The 15609-nt window shown below is 38.2% G+C and overlaps 1 protein-coding gene and 1 pseudogene across 4 annotated transcripts in view; both read left to right on the top strand.

Annotated features, from left to right (window-relative positions):
- The first annotated feature begins 1767 nt into the window (after window positions 1-1767).
- Window positions 1768-2488, top strand: LOC126956135 (40S ribosomal protein S2-like; annotated as a pseudogene).
- Window positions 2489-4190: 1702 nt separating this feature from the next.
- PGGT1B (protein geranylgeranyltransferase type I subunit beta) overlaps window positions 4191-15609 on the top strand; it is a 55916-nt gene continuing 44497 nt past the window's right edge. For 3 of the 4 annotated variants that reach the window (XR_007726256.1, XM_050793084.1, XM_050793085.1), the window contains exons 1-2: window positions 4202-4360; window positions 13852-13970. Coding sequence is in view for 3 of the 4 variants with exons in the window: in XM_050793084.1 (XP_050649041.1) it covers window positions 4221-4360; window positions 13852-13970 (259 nt within the window). In the remaining variant the exon portion in view is untranslated. Of the gene's footprint in view, window positions 4361-13851; window positions 13971-15609 lie in introns of all 4 variants that reach the window. The other variant, XM_050793083.1, reaches the window with a different exon arrangement.

Below are 15609 nucleotides of genomic sequence, written 5' to 3' on the forward strand. Positions count from 1 at the left end.
TTCCTGGCTAATGCAGTTTTCTTTTCTGCTTCTGTTTGCCTCAAAATAGGAAAATTCTTTGTTCTGAAACATCATCTGAAATAAGCCAGCTTTAGAATACTGTGATTTCTCTTGATAGCACTTAAAATGTTTTAGGTGGGGCATGGTGGCTCATGCCTGTAATCCCAGCACTTTCAGAGGTCAAGGTAGGAGAATCGAGGCCTGGAGTTTGACACTAGCATGGGCAACACAGGGAGACCCTGTCTCTATGAAAAAAAAATTTAATTAACTGGGTATGGTGACACACACCTGTAGTCCCAGCTACTTTGGGAGGATAAGGTAGGAGGATCACTTGAACCCAGGAATTCCAGGTTGCAGTGAGCTACTATGGCACCACTGCACTCCAGCCTGGGTGAGAGAGTGAGACCCTGTCTCTAAAATGAATGAAGGAAGGAATGAATAAATAAGATCTTTTAAAGCTGTTAGATTAACACATTTGGTCAAAAGAGTTAGTTCTTAAATTTCTAAACTTTTATACATGAAAACACAATGTAATTGAATACAGTTCAACTTTTCATATTATAAAATATTCCTTTCTAACTTTAATTTGTTCTCATAGGAAAGATACTATATACATAAAAACATAGGAAATTTATTTCTTACAATTTTTGTCTTAGATAATCTTTATCTTTCATTGTTAATGTGATGCATTTAGGTTAAATGACTCAGAAATGTACTATGAGTAGTGATCAAAATCTTTTCTTATTTTATAGTTAATATTCAAAGTAGATGGCTTCCAAATTTTAGAAACTGAATTCTGATTTGTACAGTTATTGGGCAGAATGAGAAAATTGACCTAAAAGATCCTTAAACAGGAGTGCTGGTTTTGTTACTTGTTTTCCAAAACTTTTTTGTAATGATTTGAAGTCGTTTAGAGATAAAATATACAGGCTGGGCGCAGTGGCTCAGGCTTGTAATCCCAGCACTTTGGGAGGCCAAGGTGGGCGTATCACGTGAGGTCAGGAATTCAAGACCAGCCTGGCCAACATGGTAAAACCCCGTCTCTACTGAAAATACAAAAATTAACCTGGTGTGGTAGTTCACGCCTGTACTCCCAGCTACTTGAGAGGCTGAGGCAGGAGAATCGCCTGGACCTGGAAGGCGGAGGTTGCAGTCAGCTGAGATTGCGCCACTGTACTCCAGCCTGGGCAACAGAGTGAGACTCCATCTCCAAAAATAAATACATAAATAAAATATAGAGCAAGATAAGGGAATTTAAAAGCAGAACTGAGAAGCTACAAGATACAAAAAACGTTTCTTACATATTGCTTTTTACATGTTGCTTTTTGTTGCACGGAAATGCAGCTTTCAAATTCCTGTATCTAAGGTAAGCATTCTGCATGATGTGATTCTTATGGCTTTGTTTTTTGATTTTTTTTTTTTAATAAAAGTATGGAAGTTCCTCCGAAGAAATCAGTTTTTCTAGCTGAATCTGAAATAAATGATGAATTTATTATATAGATCCTTTACATAAAAGATGTAAGATAAACACAAATATCTTCAGTTACAGAGTTCATAGAAGTTACAAGTTCATAAACTAGATGTCAAATAAACATTTCTTTTACTGGTTTAAAAAGTACACTAGCTTCTTCTCCGAGAAAACACCAAATCGCGGATGACGCCAGTGCAGCAGGGGGCCTGGGATGGGGAACTGGGGTCACAGCTGGCCCTGAGATGGGGAACTGGGATCGCGGCCATAGAGTGGGTCGGGGCCAGCCGCGGAGCTCCCGGAGGCAAGGCCAAGGCCAAGGAGTAGATGCTTGTCACCAAGCTGGGCCGCCTGGTCAAGGACATGAAGATTAAGTCCCTGGAGGCGATCTGTCTCTTCTCTCTACCTATCAAGGAGTCTGTGATCATTGACTTTTTCCTGGGGCCTCTCTCAAGGATGAAGTTTTGAAGACATGCCAGTGCAAAAGCAGACCCGCACCGGCCAATGCACCAGGTTTAAGGTGTTTGTTGCCATCTGGCACAATGGCCACACTGATCTGGGTGTTAAGCTCCAAGGAGGTGGCCACTGCCATCCACGGGGCCATCATCCTGGCCAAGCTCTCCATTGTGCCCATGTGCAGAGGCTACTGGGGGAACAAGATTGGCAAGCCCCACACCATCCCTTGCAAGGTGACAGGCTGCAATGGCTCTGTGCTGGCCCAGGTCATCCCTGCACCCAGGGGCACTGGCATCGTTGGCCCCCATGGCCAAGAAGCTGCTGCTGATGGCTGGTATGGATGACTGCTACACCTCAGTCAAGGGCCGCACTGCCATCCTGCGCAACTTCGCCATGGTCATTTTTGATGCCATCTCTAAGGCCTACAGCAGGCTGACCCCTGACCTCTGGAAGGAGACTGTATTCACCAAGGCTCCCTATCAGGAATTCACTGACCACCTCCTCAAGACCCACACCAGAGTCTCTGTGCAGAGGACCCAGGCTCCAGTGGTGGCTACAACATAGGGTTGTACAAGAAAAATAAAGTGAAGTAAGCCTGGAAAAAAAAAAGTACATTAATAAGAAATATAGAAAAAACACTAAAGAAGAAATGTTATAAAGTACTCATAATTCCAGGGTAACTTTTACAAAAAACATACCTACATATTTTTAAATTGTTACAGTCATATAGTACATATTAATTACTATGCCATAATTGCATTACACATTTTTGTACATTTCTACATAATTCAGACATCATCATGTAGTGGCTAAATAATATTCAATTATATAGATGTTCTATCATTCCCATTCTGTTATGCATATGCCAAAAATCTTACATGGCTAAAATCACTCATGGAAACCTTTTACCAACCCAGGAGGCATTCTATATTATCTCTCAGTGAGTCCCACATCGCAAATTTTTCCTCCAGATTTGGATCAGATTGCTAGTCCTTGAACTGAGAATCAGATGAAATATTTGGCTTCCCTAACTTAAGGGCCATGTTTATTAGAATAATTTTCTGAGAATGTATAGAGTGTCCATAGCTGATTCCAGTAAGTTAAACGTGTATAAGACTCCACATTGAAAATCTTCAGGTATTTGGGGGTATGTGTGCTAAGTGAGAGATCTTAATTGTAATAACAGTGAAAACTCCAGACTGGGCATACCTGATGGGCAAGGACTGTGAGCTCCGTATTTGTAGGAAAGTACCGAGGACAACCTAGTATCCATCTCTGGCAGTTTGTTAATGTAGTATTTTGTAAAGACATGCAGGAATACCGCCCCATAGAGTATAAGAATTACGTTTTCTAAGAAAGCTAACAAAACTATACCCAAAATTTTATTAGTTAAGTTGATTACAGGTAACCTAGTTTAGTTCTATTATTGGGTGGATCCCCCCACTCCGCTACCCAGGAATGCCTCATGAACATTTAAAGGGCATAGTATAATGCCTAAAACAACTTAAATGCCTATTTGGGGGGGTGGGGGCGGAAACTAGAAGCACGTTTAATTTTTTTAGAATGCAGGTAATTGGAGATGTTGGGTTTATTTTGCTGTTGCAGATTGATGCACCATTGATTCTTGATAACACGTTGACTCAAGGAAAGTAAAATCTAGGATTTGTAAAAGCATGACGCAAGCAGTCACACATAGATATGAATATGCATGTTGTATATGTTTGGGGGCATTATATACAGATTTTTAAGTGATTTCTGGTATCCAGAAAGGATTAGGATTAGGAAAGTCTCTGAACTTTCGTAGTGTCAATAAACATTTATCTCCACTGTTTTGTTTTTGCTTTTTGTTTCGTTTCCCTAACCGTTCAGCTTAAAACTGGCCCTCCAAAAATGAATTTGTTAGCAAGTTTATAGTGATCCATCCCCGTTTTCAGATACCATCCTCAGGTTCTACAGAGCCAGCATTGTCTCAAAGCGAACTTGATGCTTTTGACCTTGGGCTTCCCAAGATAAAAATTCTGACGGAGGGATATGTGGACTGGATTTTCAGAAGCCTGCGAGGTGTTTACAAGCCTCGAGGGCTTTGGGTAGAAATGGCTGGGTCATGCTCTAGCTAAGGAGATATGGAGAGAGGAAGTGCTGCACAAGACCCAGATGATAGCGGTTTCAAATACTGGCTTAGTCTGCGGCGAGCGCAGATCCCCTCACCCGGCACCTCCGGGTCAGCCCAGGAGGGTTCTTTCATTCCGCGCGCCAACTGATTCCGGGTCGCGGCGGACGTCGCTTCCGGAGCAGCATGGCGGCCACTGAGGACGAGAGGCTAGCAGGGAGCGGTGAGGGGGAGCGGCTGGATTTCTTGCGGGATCGGCACGTGCGATTTTTCCAGCGCTGCCTCCAGGTTTTGCCGGAGCGCTATTCTTCGCTCGAGACAAGCAGGTAACTGGTGGCACAGTCAGCCAGGCTGGCACAAGGCCCGGGCCCCAGCGGAAAGGCGCGGCGGAGTTGGACCGCAAACTGGGCGCCCGAAGGGGACTGCGCCGCCGCCCACCTGGCACTGACTCGTTTCAAGCGGGCTTGAGGTTACTCTCACTCCCCCGCCGTACGGTGGGAAGGTCTGGAAGGCTGTACATCCAGGGCTGTAGAATCTCCAGTTTCCGCCGTTTTCACTTCCCATTATTTTCTGGCAACTCTGAGCTTCTTTTTTACTCCTTCTCATAGCCTGTCGCTTTGCCTCGTTACTTCCGAGTGTGAAAGGAAAAGGACAAAGTTTGTCGTCGTATTTTTAGATGAATACTCCTATGCATCTCTGTCCTCTGTAAAGTCATTAACTCTTAATAGAGTGTCTGTATGGTGTTTTATATGTAGGAGCGGCAGAGAACCTCTGAGGTCTTAGAAACTTCATGGGAACTGTAAATCTAATGGTAGGCGAAAGAGGTGCGGTGTTGCGTGAAGCAGCCTGTTCAAAGTATTGCAATAGCTGAAGAGTGTGATGCGGCAGAGGCTAAGCGACTTCATTTACAGTAGAAGCCGGGGATGAGAAGAAAGGAGAAGGCGATCTTTGCTCCGCAATGCTGTGTTTTGAAGTGAGGCTCAAAAGCTGCTTGAGACTGGATGGGAGGAAAGAGCAGATTGTTTTTGCTGTGTTCTCTCCCCACGTTTTCTAAATTCTGAGTTACTGGTGTATTTTGAACACTATATGACTGGATCAGTTTGGGGAGCTTTGCAGATTACTTCTGCACACTTGGTCAGGAACTATATTATGGTAGGTGCTAGAGTACAGCTGAACAAGACAAGCATTTGTATAGATTTCTGTGCTATATGTTAGTGTAGGGTTCATAAGAGTATATAGACAGGCCATGTACATAATCCAGATTTCTTTAGAGAGGCCTTCCTTAAACACCCTTCCCAAAGGGACCACTTCCAAGACCACCTTAAACATTATGTATTTATTGGTTTATTTGTTTAATATCTTTCTATTACACTGGATTATAAACTTCACAAAGGTAACATTTTTGTCTATCTTGTTTACCTCTATACTTAGGACTGGGCTGCCCTGTCCAATCTGGTGGCCACTAGCCACATTTGGCTATTTCGATTTGAATTAATTAAATAAAATTAAAAATTAAGTTATTCTGTTTGCAGTAGCCACCACCCTTCAAGTGCTCAGTTGCCATATTGGCCGGTGGCAATTGTTTCTACTTCAACATTTGCAACATCTTAGTTTGCACTAGGTCCTTAAATAGTACCTGGTATATGAGAAGCACTAAGAAATATTTGTTGAGTAATGTGACCTGAGCCCTGAAGGATGAACAGATTCTTACAAAAGAGTGAAACGTGTGTATCCTTCCTTCTCCCATAGTTGTTGATTGATTAGCAGAGCCCATACCTTCACTGAAAGATTCAGATTTCCATATCGAAAGATTATGATTGTAGTGATATGAGGTGTTTTAAAATGTTGATAAATCATTTATATCTTAATGGAGATTAATTTTATGTGATTCAAAGCGTTTGTATAAAAAGTCTTCCATCCTGTTTTTGTTATTGATACATAATATGCATATTTATCGTATACATACACTGTTTGGATACATGCAGTGTATAAGTCTTGTGAGCTGATTAAATTGTGATTGTTAAACAGTTGAACTTTGCTTGCAGCTATCACTGTAAGTCTGTGATTGCATTTTCAAAGTGCGAATGTGTTTGGCCTGTTCTATAAAATTCCAGCTTAGACAAATCCATATAGAATAAATGTACTTTGGCATTAAACTGTGTAATTCCGTTCACAGCATAAGTAAAACAGCACAAATTTCTGACTTATTTAACTTCAGTATAAGCATAGGGTCGACAGCAAGTGTTACATATTAGATAACAGATATATAACACCTTAGTGCATTGGTTAGGCAATATTATATCTTTTTTGTCTAATGTTCGTCACATGAATAGAATTTTTACGTCATTTTGGTTTTCTTATAGCCCACATAACTGCATTTAAGATAACTGCATATATCGGTTTCTGTAGTGTTTTTTAAGTTTTTCTCTTTCCTAACTCACAGACTTTATTTTCCTTAGCACTAAGTTCTTTTGTGGTGCATGTGATTCATAACTGACTTTAAAATGCTTGTGAAGAAACTCCAACCTTTTCAGCAAAGGTGACTGGTCACAAAGTTTCTGCTGATTTTTAAGACAAAACAATACATTGGGCAAGCCACAAGTCTTACCTGGTTAATTTCCACAGTCATTCATAGAGTGCCTCCCCGTGTGTCTAGGTACAGGGATACAGTGTTAAACCAATGATTCAAGTGTTCCTCTGTTCATTTGTTTTTACCAATAGGTATGAAAAAGCTGACTTTTGAGAAGGCTAATATTAGACTGGATATTTAGACACTTATTTTCTGATTCACTATTTCGGCAAAATTACTCTTATTTTCCTGTTTCTTTTAGCCTGACCAATAGGAATAATTTTTACTTTTCTAGTGACGATAACTTTATGAAAATAAAAAGTGTATTGTCTGTTGTTTCATCAGAGATTTTTCTTTTATATTGACTTCTTAAAATGATAGTTACTAGTTTAGAACTCAAGTGAATATTATATCTTGCATTGGGAGCTTTATCAATCACCAGGTTTCTTTTATAAGTAGTTTAGGGAGTTTAGTGTGGTTTATGAGTTATTGTTGCCATATGTATTTGGGTAATAGGAATTAGAGTAGTCCTTTTTATTAAGGAACAAATTAGTGACAATTTTCTGTTATTTTTACAGTCAGCTGTTCTAGAAGAAGGGTTTAAGCAGTTAGCTTTTATTTCACAAGGCATTTACAATCTAGCTAGTCTTCGTATTCTCATGTCCCTCTATTTTCCCCTATGTATCCTGTGTTGTAACCTCTCTGCTGCCTCCCATTCTGCAACTACTTTGTTCTTTCATTTCCTCGCTTTTTTTTTTTTTTTTTTTTTTTTTGAGACAGAGTCTCATTCTGTCGCCAGGCTGGAGTGCAGTGGTGCTGTCTCTCCTTACTGCAGCCTCCGCCTCCTGGGACAAGTGATTCTCCTGCCTCAGCCTCCCGAGTAGCTGGGACTACAGGTGTGTGCCACCATGCTCAGCTAATTTTTTGTATTTTGAGTGGAGATGGGGTTTCACCATGTTGGCCAGGATGGTCTGGGTCTCTTGACCTTGTGATCCACCCGCCGCAGTCTCCCAAAGTGCTGGGATTACAGGCATGAGCCACCGCCCCCGTTGTCTTAAATATATCACAGTCTAGCAGTACATCTTTGAAAGTGTAGTGGTCGGAGGCTCTAAGTAATGACCTGTATGTGCTTATAAAAATGTACATACCTGGGCCCCTTCCCAGACCTTCACTGGATTCTGTATGGGCCTTGGGAGTCTGCATTATAACAAGCATCTCAGGTGGTTCTAATGCAGGCTAAAGTTAGAGACTGTTTGCCTTATAGTAGAAACAAATACGCAGTTATTACAGCAGTGACTCCCAACTCTAATGGGCATGTGAATCACTTGGGGATCTTGTTAAAATGCAGATTCTGATTGCATAAGCCTGCGTCATTGTATTTTTAGATGAATACTCCTGTGCATCCCTGTCCTCTGTAAAGTTATTGACTTTTAATGGAGTGTCTGTATGGTGTTTTATGTGTAGGAGCAGCAGAGAACCTCTAAGGTCTTAGAAATTTGCTTTATGGGAACTATAAATCTAATGGTAGGCAAAAGAGGTGCAGTGTTGCATGAAGCAGTCTGTTAAAGTATATTGCAGTAGCTGAGGAGTGTGATGTTGAATGTGAGCTGAAGATGCTGCATTTCTGACAAGTGCCCAGATGATTCTGATATGGCTAATCCCCTGACTACACAAAATGATTGTGATATTCTGAGGGCATTCTGAAAGTACCTAAGTAGCTCCGCCTGAAGAGAGACAGGGACTAGAGAAGGCTTCTTGGAAGAAGTAACCGCAAAGCTAAATCTTAAAGAATGTGTTCCAGTGTTTTGTTGTTGTTGTTGCAAATGGACAATAAGAAGAATAAAGCTGGAGAAGTGAGTGTTGAGCAGAAAACTTCACTTAGTTCTCTAATAGTGGTTCAAAATGTAAAGGGATGTGGTAGGAATGTAATCTAAAGAGGTAGGCATGCATCAGATCATGGAAAGCTTTGTGTGCTTATCTAGAAACATGAGTTGGATATCATGTAAGTGACAGGAATAGTCATTTGTATAGCCATATATCACATGGTACAGGACCAGAACCAAGGAGACCGATGAGGCCACTGATGTGGTACTCCAGGAGAGAGATGCTGAGGCAGTGAAGTAGGGCTAGAGAAGAGGGGATGAAGAAGAAGGAGGAGTCCCAGGATTCTTGAATTGGAACTACCATCTGGTCTGGAGAATAAAAGGCAAAAGGAGCCAGTTGAGAAAGGAAGAAGATTATTTCTATAATAGCACTTAACATGTAACCTCCTTAAGATTAGGAAGCTTTATTCATTTTTGTCGTGACATCTAATCTCTAGTAGGTGTTCAGTAGATGTTTCTTACTGAAAAATTATGGTAGTACAAAAACTATTTTACAAGTTAAATAATTTCACAGATATGTGACTGTACTTAAAAGTATTTACCAGATGAATCAGCCATTGAAAAACAATTGTAAATGAAGAATAATGCTTCAAATTCCAGAATTCGTGCAGTCTTTCAGTCATGTGTTTCGAAGTATTATGGCAGCATCTATGTGCTAGTATTTTAACTTCATGATTAAGTCTAATATATCCTCTAAGGCTCTCTCTTCACTGACATGGTTATCAATTTTATTTGTGTTATTTCTTAATGTAGATGCTTGTTTATAATTTTAGAACTCTGCAATATGATGTAGCCATAGGCCCATCTGGTATCTAGGCATGAATGTAGTCCATTGTTTAAGACACTTGGAGAGACTGGGAAAGGAAGGGGTTGCACCAGAAAGGGTCAGGACAAGCGATCCAAAGTTTGGGAATCTAGTCAACTGTCATAAACTAGTGTTTTCAATATATTCCTTAAATCAGTATGACTAAGTTCTTTTTTCCACTATCCAGACTATAGACTGTTTTTCATTCTTTTTTTTTTTTTTTTTTTTTTGTGACGGTGTTTCGCTGTTGTTGCCCAGGCTGGTGTGCGATGATACGATCTCAGCTCACTGCAACCTCAACTCACTGTAACCTCCACTTGCTGAGTTCAAGTGAGTCTCCTGCCTCAGCCTCCCTAGTAGCTGAGATTACAGGCACCCGCCACCACGCCTCGCTGACTTTTTGTTTTTTTAGTGGAGATGGAGTTTCACCATGTTGGCCAAGCTTGTCTAGAATTCCTGACCTCAGTTGATCCGCCCACCTTGACCTCCCAAAGTGCTGGGATTACAGGAGTGAGCCACTGCGCCCAGCTTTCTTGTTGTTCTTATTTTATCTTTGGGGTATATGTGTTCTTAAGCCTGGAATATTTGACATCTTTTGGAGACACTTAGGTTAACCCTCTTGTCTGTGAATTGATTCTTTGGTAAAGCGACTTGATTGGGGGTTGGGGGATGTTAGTTTTTCATCCTTGTAAGATAAACTTCTTATACATATTATTCAGAGTGGTAGAAGAGGGGTGAACAGAAAGATATTGCTTGCTTATTTCTACTTCTTAGGCTGCAGACTCAGATTGAGTTCTAGGGAAAAGAAGAAAGAAAGAGAATAAACAGATATTTCTGAAAGAAGTAATAAAGTAAAAATAACTTCACTGGCTTGATTTTAGGTGCATGTGTTCGCACAGTTACCCCTCTATACACCTGTGCTGAGTCAGGTTGCCCAGCAGTTTATTCCCAAGTAGAAGTCATCTAGGAACCATAAAACCCTACATTATATTTTTTCTCTCAGAGGCCCACAGCCCAAAATTCCTTTGTGTTTTTTGTGGCTTGTTTTAATTCTCTTTCTTTCAGTTTTAGGACTACTTGAGAATTCTGGTGTGATCGGAAGGGGAATGGTTTCCCAGACTATTTTAAAGGGAGGCCAGGTATTTGCCCCAAAGTGACTTATTGGTTCTTTCTGCCAAGCGTTTCTGATGGGACCTCTCTTTATAAACATAAGCCATTCACCATAACTCTGTTAATCTCATAAACCTTATGGTCTCAACCTAAGTCTTCATCCATGAGTTGAAAATGCTGGACTTTCAGGAGCCTGTAATAATTAAGTATGCAAGATTTTAAAATACCATCACATGGCTGATTTTTTGTATTTGGTACTTACATATAAATAGTGCGTTCATATCCAGGAGCAAGTAACATGACAAACAGATCATTCAGATAACATATACAGATAAGAGTATGACTTTAAAGCAGGTTTTCTCAACCTCAGCACTATTGACATTTTAGATGAGATAATTCTTGGTTGTATGATGGGCCTGTCCTGTGTGTTGTAGACATTTAGCAGCAGCCCTGGCTTTTATCCACTTGATGCCAGTAACTCCCTTCTCCTCTGTGACAACCAAGAATGTTTGATTCTGATGTGTTAACGTTAGGGGCAGTGTTCCCAGTAGAGAACCACTGTTCTAGAACAGTGCTTCTGAAACCTGCCTGCACATTAAAATTACCGGGGAAATTAAATACAAAAACAAACCCAAAGGGCCCAGACCCCACCTTACACCCATAGATTTGATTGTGAAGTAGGACCTTGATCTCTATGTTATGTTTGTAGTGTTTTGGTCGTTTTTAAGCAGATTCTAATGAGCAGCCAGGTTTGAGAAGCACCCCTGTGGAGAACACTATTTTGGGACCTAGACTTCTTGAGTAGTTTTGATTGTCCAGTGTTGAAATTTCAGGTAAATTACTTGAGTTTTTTGGATTTTATTTTCTTCAGTTAGAAAATTAAAGAGATGGACTAGATCATTTCTGAATTTATTAATTTAGAAAAAAATCCCACCTTGTTTTTATAGCCTTTTGCATAAATTCTCTAACTACATCGCTTTTACTGACAGGAAGATCTTTGTTTTATCCACTATCCGACCTCAAGTCCTTCATGTTTTCCTCCACTTTTGTCTTTGTCTTCTTTTTGTCCTTTTCCTGAATAACGCTTTAATAAACTACATTAGTAGATGCTAATTGTACCTGACTATAAAGATAATCATTCACTTTATATGTTACATCAAAACCAAAAACCCTGTTAGAGCTCTCCAGGAGGGTTAGATATAGTATTTCAGAGCCTTTATTAGTTCAGTAAATATTTGAGTGCATACAAACAAAGTGGACCTTATCTCATGAGACATAATTACCACCAAGGGCAGTGATTTTCAAACTTGGTTGCTATTATGTAGAGGTTTTTCCCATGTCTAAAGTATCATTGTGTTTGGAGAAGCACATTCCTCTGGGGAAAATGGTTACAACCGAGAGTCTATAGAAAAGGCCTATAGTGTTATAGAGTGTAATTAGATCCTAAAGTCATTGTTACTCCTGTCCCTCCAAATTATGGCAGACCAATGATAATGGCTTCCATTTATTGAGTGCTTATTGTGAGCAGGTAAGCACAATAACTGTATAAAGTATAGTAATGATTAAAATAATTATCAGAAGCTGATTAGAAAAATTTAGGTATCCTGCCCAGAGTCATGTGGTCAGTCTAGTGAAATTGGCCAACTTGGAATTTGAACCCAGGTCATTTGACTGCAGAGTCTGAGCTTTGAACTACTGTGCGACACTGCTTTCCACATAAAGGAGTTCCACTGCCCTTAATATAATCCTGATCTTACCTAGATAAATTACCTTTCTAATTCAGATAGATCTCAGTGTGTTGTTAGGATTAAACTGAGATAATATATGAGAAATGTCCCAGCTCTTTGACTAATACATAGTAATAGTCTCTCAATAATATGTTTCCCAAATATTTATTGTTCTTAAGTGTACCCAAATCTCTTTAGTTTTAGTTTTTGTCCTTAAGCTTTGGTTGGAATTAAATCACTTTCTGATATCTCCTCCTGTTATCTGATGGTTGCTAGTCTTTTTCCACCAGGGATCAGAGAGATAATTATGCCCTAAAAAAAAAAAAAGAAAGAAAGAAAGAAAGAAAGAAATCACTATTTTCTCATTTCTCCTAAAGTTGGTACAGATTAAACATCCCTAATCGAAAACTCTGAGAGGCTCCAAAATCAGAAATGATTTGAGCACTGACATGATGCTACAAGTGAAAAATTCCACACATAAGTACTGAACACAAACTTTGTTTCATGCACAAAATTATTAAACTATTATATAAAATACACACATCATGTGTGTAAGATGTATATGAAATTTAAATGAATTTCATATTTAGACTTGGGTCCTGTCCCAGTGGGATATCATCTCATTATGTATATGCAAATATTCTAAAATTTAAAAAAATCTGAAATCTGAAACAGTTCTGGTCCCAAGCAATTCAGATAAGGGATACTCAACCTGTAGTACTATTCTGTCTATCTATAGATAATACTATTCTAGATGCATAGGAGAGAAGTAAATTTGTTACATACAGTGGATACCTCAGGGCATTAAGGCTTCATTCTTTCTTAAAATCTTCATTGAAAAGGTTACAGAATACATCAGGTAGCTCTGCTGTAAAATTTTAGACCAGATAATTTGAAATATTAATTTATTACTATTAGTCATATGAATTGTTAGATTATGGAAGTGATATAACAGTACTCAAGCTATACTAGAGACTGCTTCTCAACATGAAAAGAATTATATATAACAGATTCTTTGTGTTCAGAGCAATCAGTAAGATACTGATTTTTATATGAAAGCACAGGTTTAGATTTCCAATTTATAGTGTACAGTCTTAGAGGGGGAAGGTTTTGCTCTGTAGTTTTTCATTCCACCGAAGAGTGCTCCTCTCTGGGAAAACAGACTGTAAGTACATTTGTATTTTTTTAAATGTTTCGTATTTCTCAAAACTTATTATAAATCTTTTCCCAAGGAGTCATATTATTTGTTAACAGCTTTGAATTAAGATACTGTTCTCATATTCCTCCAGAATTTAATATAAGCTATAAGTATAATTGATCCTGACAAATTAGTGAAAATTGACATTTTCATATATTTCTAAGCCCTGTACTATTTGTACTGATTAGTTGTAGAGAATCCTTTTTTAAATCTACTTTAGCCTTCAGTTTGCTGATATTCTGGCTTTAGTGGGTCATGTTTGTGTCAGTGGGGTAGGACTGGTTTCTTAACTCCCAAATGTCCCCTTTTGAAAAATTGAAACAAAGGCTTGACTGATAATATTAAGTTACAAGAATATATATATATATACACACACACATATATATATATATATGCTTTTGTAAGGTGGAAGTATTGTTTAAATATTGGAAAATTAGAATGATTTTATTATTTTTCTAGACCAGAAAGACTTCAGACTTAAGTGGTTTGATAGTTAAAATGGAATTTTACATTTTTTTCTTTTAGGTTGACGATTGCATTTTTTGCACTCTCCGGGCTGGATATGTTGGATTCCTTAGATGTGGTGAACAAAGATGATATAATAGAGTGGATTTACTCCCTGCAGGTCCTTCCCACAGAAGACAGTGAGTGAGTTTTTAGCATTTTATTTTTAGTGTGACTAGTTGTACCTGACATAACATGCATTGGACTAGAAAATCTTAGTACTTACTTGTATACTGTTAACATATTTTATTTATCTGTGATTTCCTTGTAATGCAGCATTGCCATTCTGTTGAAATATAGTACTTAACAAATCTGATCATAATCTCTTAAGAAAACAATTTAGAATTATCTGGAATTTAATAGAGATTCACACTTGTGGCACTGTACTATGCTTTTCCATATTGATGACTGATTGTTGATTATTTATAGTCAGTGTTTATTTTTGATTAGTTCTGTGGCATTAACTCTGTTTTTCATTCCCAACAACTCTTGTCTTTTCAGTGAAAAACTCTTTGCCATCAAAAAGTTTTCTTTCAGTTTCCTGGTTGTTTTCCCTCCAGTGTTTCATTAGCATTTTTAGTGGTTTCTTAAAGCTCTTATGTATGCTTCAGTCATTTTTATACTTCATAACACTTTAAAATTTTTTATTAATTAAATGAATTCTCAGAGTTCATAAATTACATAATCAACTACAAATATGTACGTTTTATAAACTGTATTACTCTGTTACGCATAAAATATCTAAGATAGATATAACTTATACATATTATATATTCTAACCTGAAAAACATCAAACAAATAAACTCCTAGAACATCATGCTTTTTTTTTTTTTTTTGAAGTGGTCACCACTTACCTGTCTTTAAAGAGTTAGCATTTTTTGGTTCACTGGTTGGAGTAATCATATGTAAATCTCATCCAGTGAACTTTGGAGAAATAATAAGCTAAAACTTTACTTACAAAGAAAGATTTTCTCTATTTTACAGATGATCTTGAACATAGTTTGTGGCTATTTTATTCCTGAAGTTCATAGTGTCTATTTTTATATAATTTTTTAATCTATGCCTGTTTACAAAGTCTTATTAAAAATTGATTAAGCATTTTGAACTAGGTCTATCAGAATTAAATATATAAATACCTAATCACTTTTTTTTATCAGCTCCATGAAAAGCATATATAAGAGTTTGGTCAATAGTTACAGATCTACCATGTTGACGAGTAGGATTTATTGAACTTTCTGCTAAGAGTTCTACTCTTCTAAATCTGTAGAGAAGGGCTGTGATAAGTTGCAAGATATGGTCCTCATTTTCCAGGAGCATGTGGCTGAGGCCACGTCTTAGTCCTGGTCACTTGCAAAATAGAAGTCATTTATTGTTTTCCCTTTTTTCCAGGATGTCTTTTAATAGTTTAAGGGAAAGTCTGGGATTTTTAAGCAGTTAATTATTAGACTGATGTATGGTAGAATTATTACAGATTGTGCTTGGTATTTTTTTTTTTAATTTTAAGTACATGCCCGGTTTTTAAAGAAATGTATCTTCCATGGTACAGATAGGAAATTATATACACACTATGGCACATAGGAAAGCTCTGTTCTTGCTGAAATATATTTTTATGTTATTTTTTAATTAAAAATTTACTGAAACTCATACTCCTGAAATAAAATAGCTATTGTCTTTATAGAAAAGGATGGACCATAACATTTAATGAGAGAACTCATGATGTAGGTTATAGTTTCCAGACCATTGGTCACTTACTCACCATGCTTCCTACTTTGTCTTTTC

This window comes from Macaca thibetana, chromosome 6 (assembly GCF_024542745.1).
Source record: "Macaca thibetana thibetana isolate TM-01 chromosome 6, ASM2454274v1, whole genome shotgun sequence".
In the NCBI taxonomy this organism is placed as follows: domain Eukaryota; kingdom Metazoa; phylum Chordata; class Mammalia; order Primates; family Cercopithecidae; genus Macaca; species Macaca thibetana.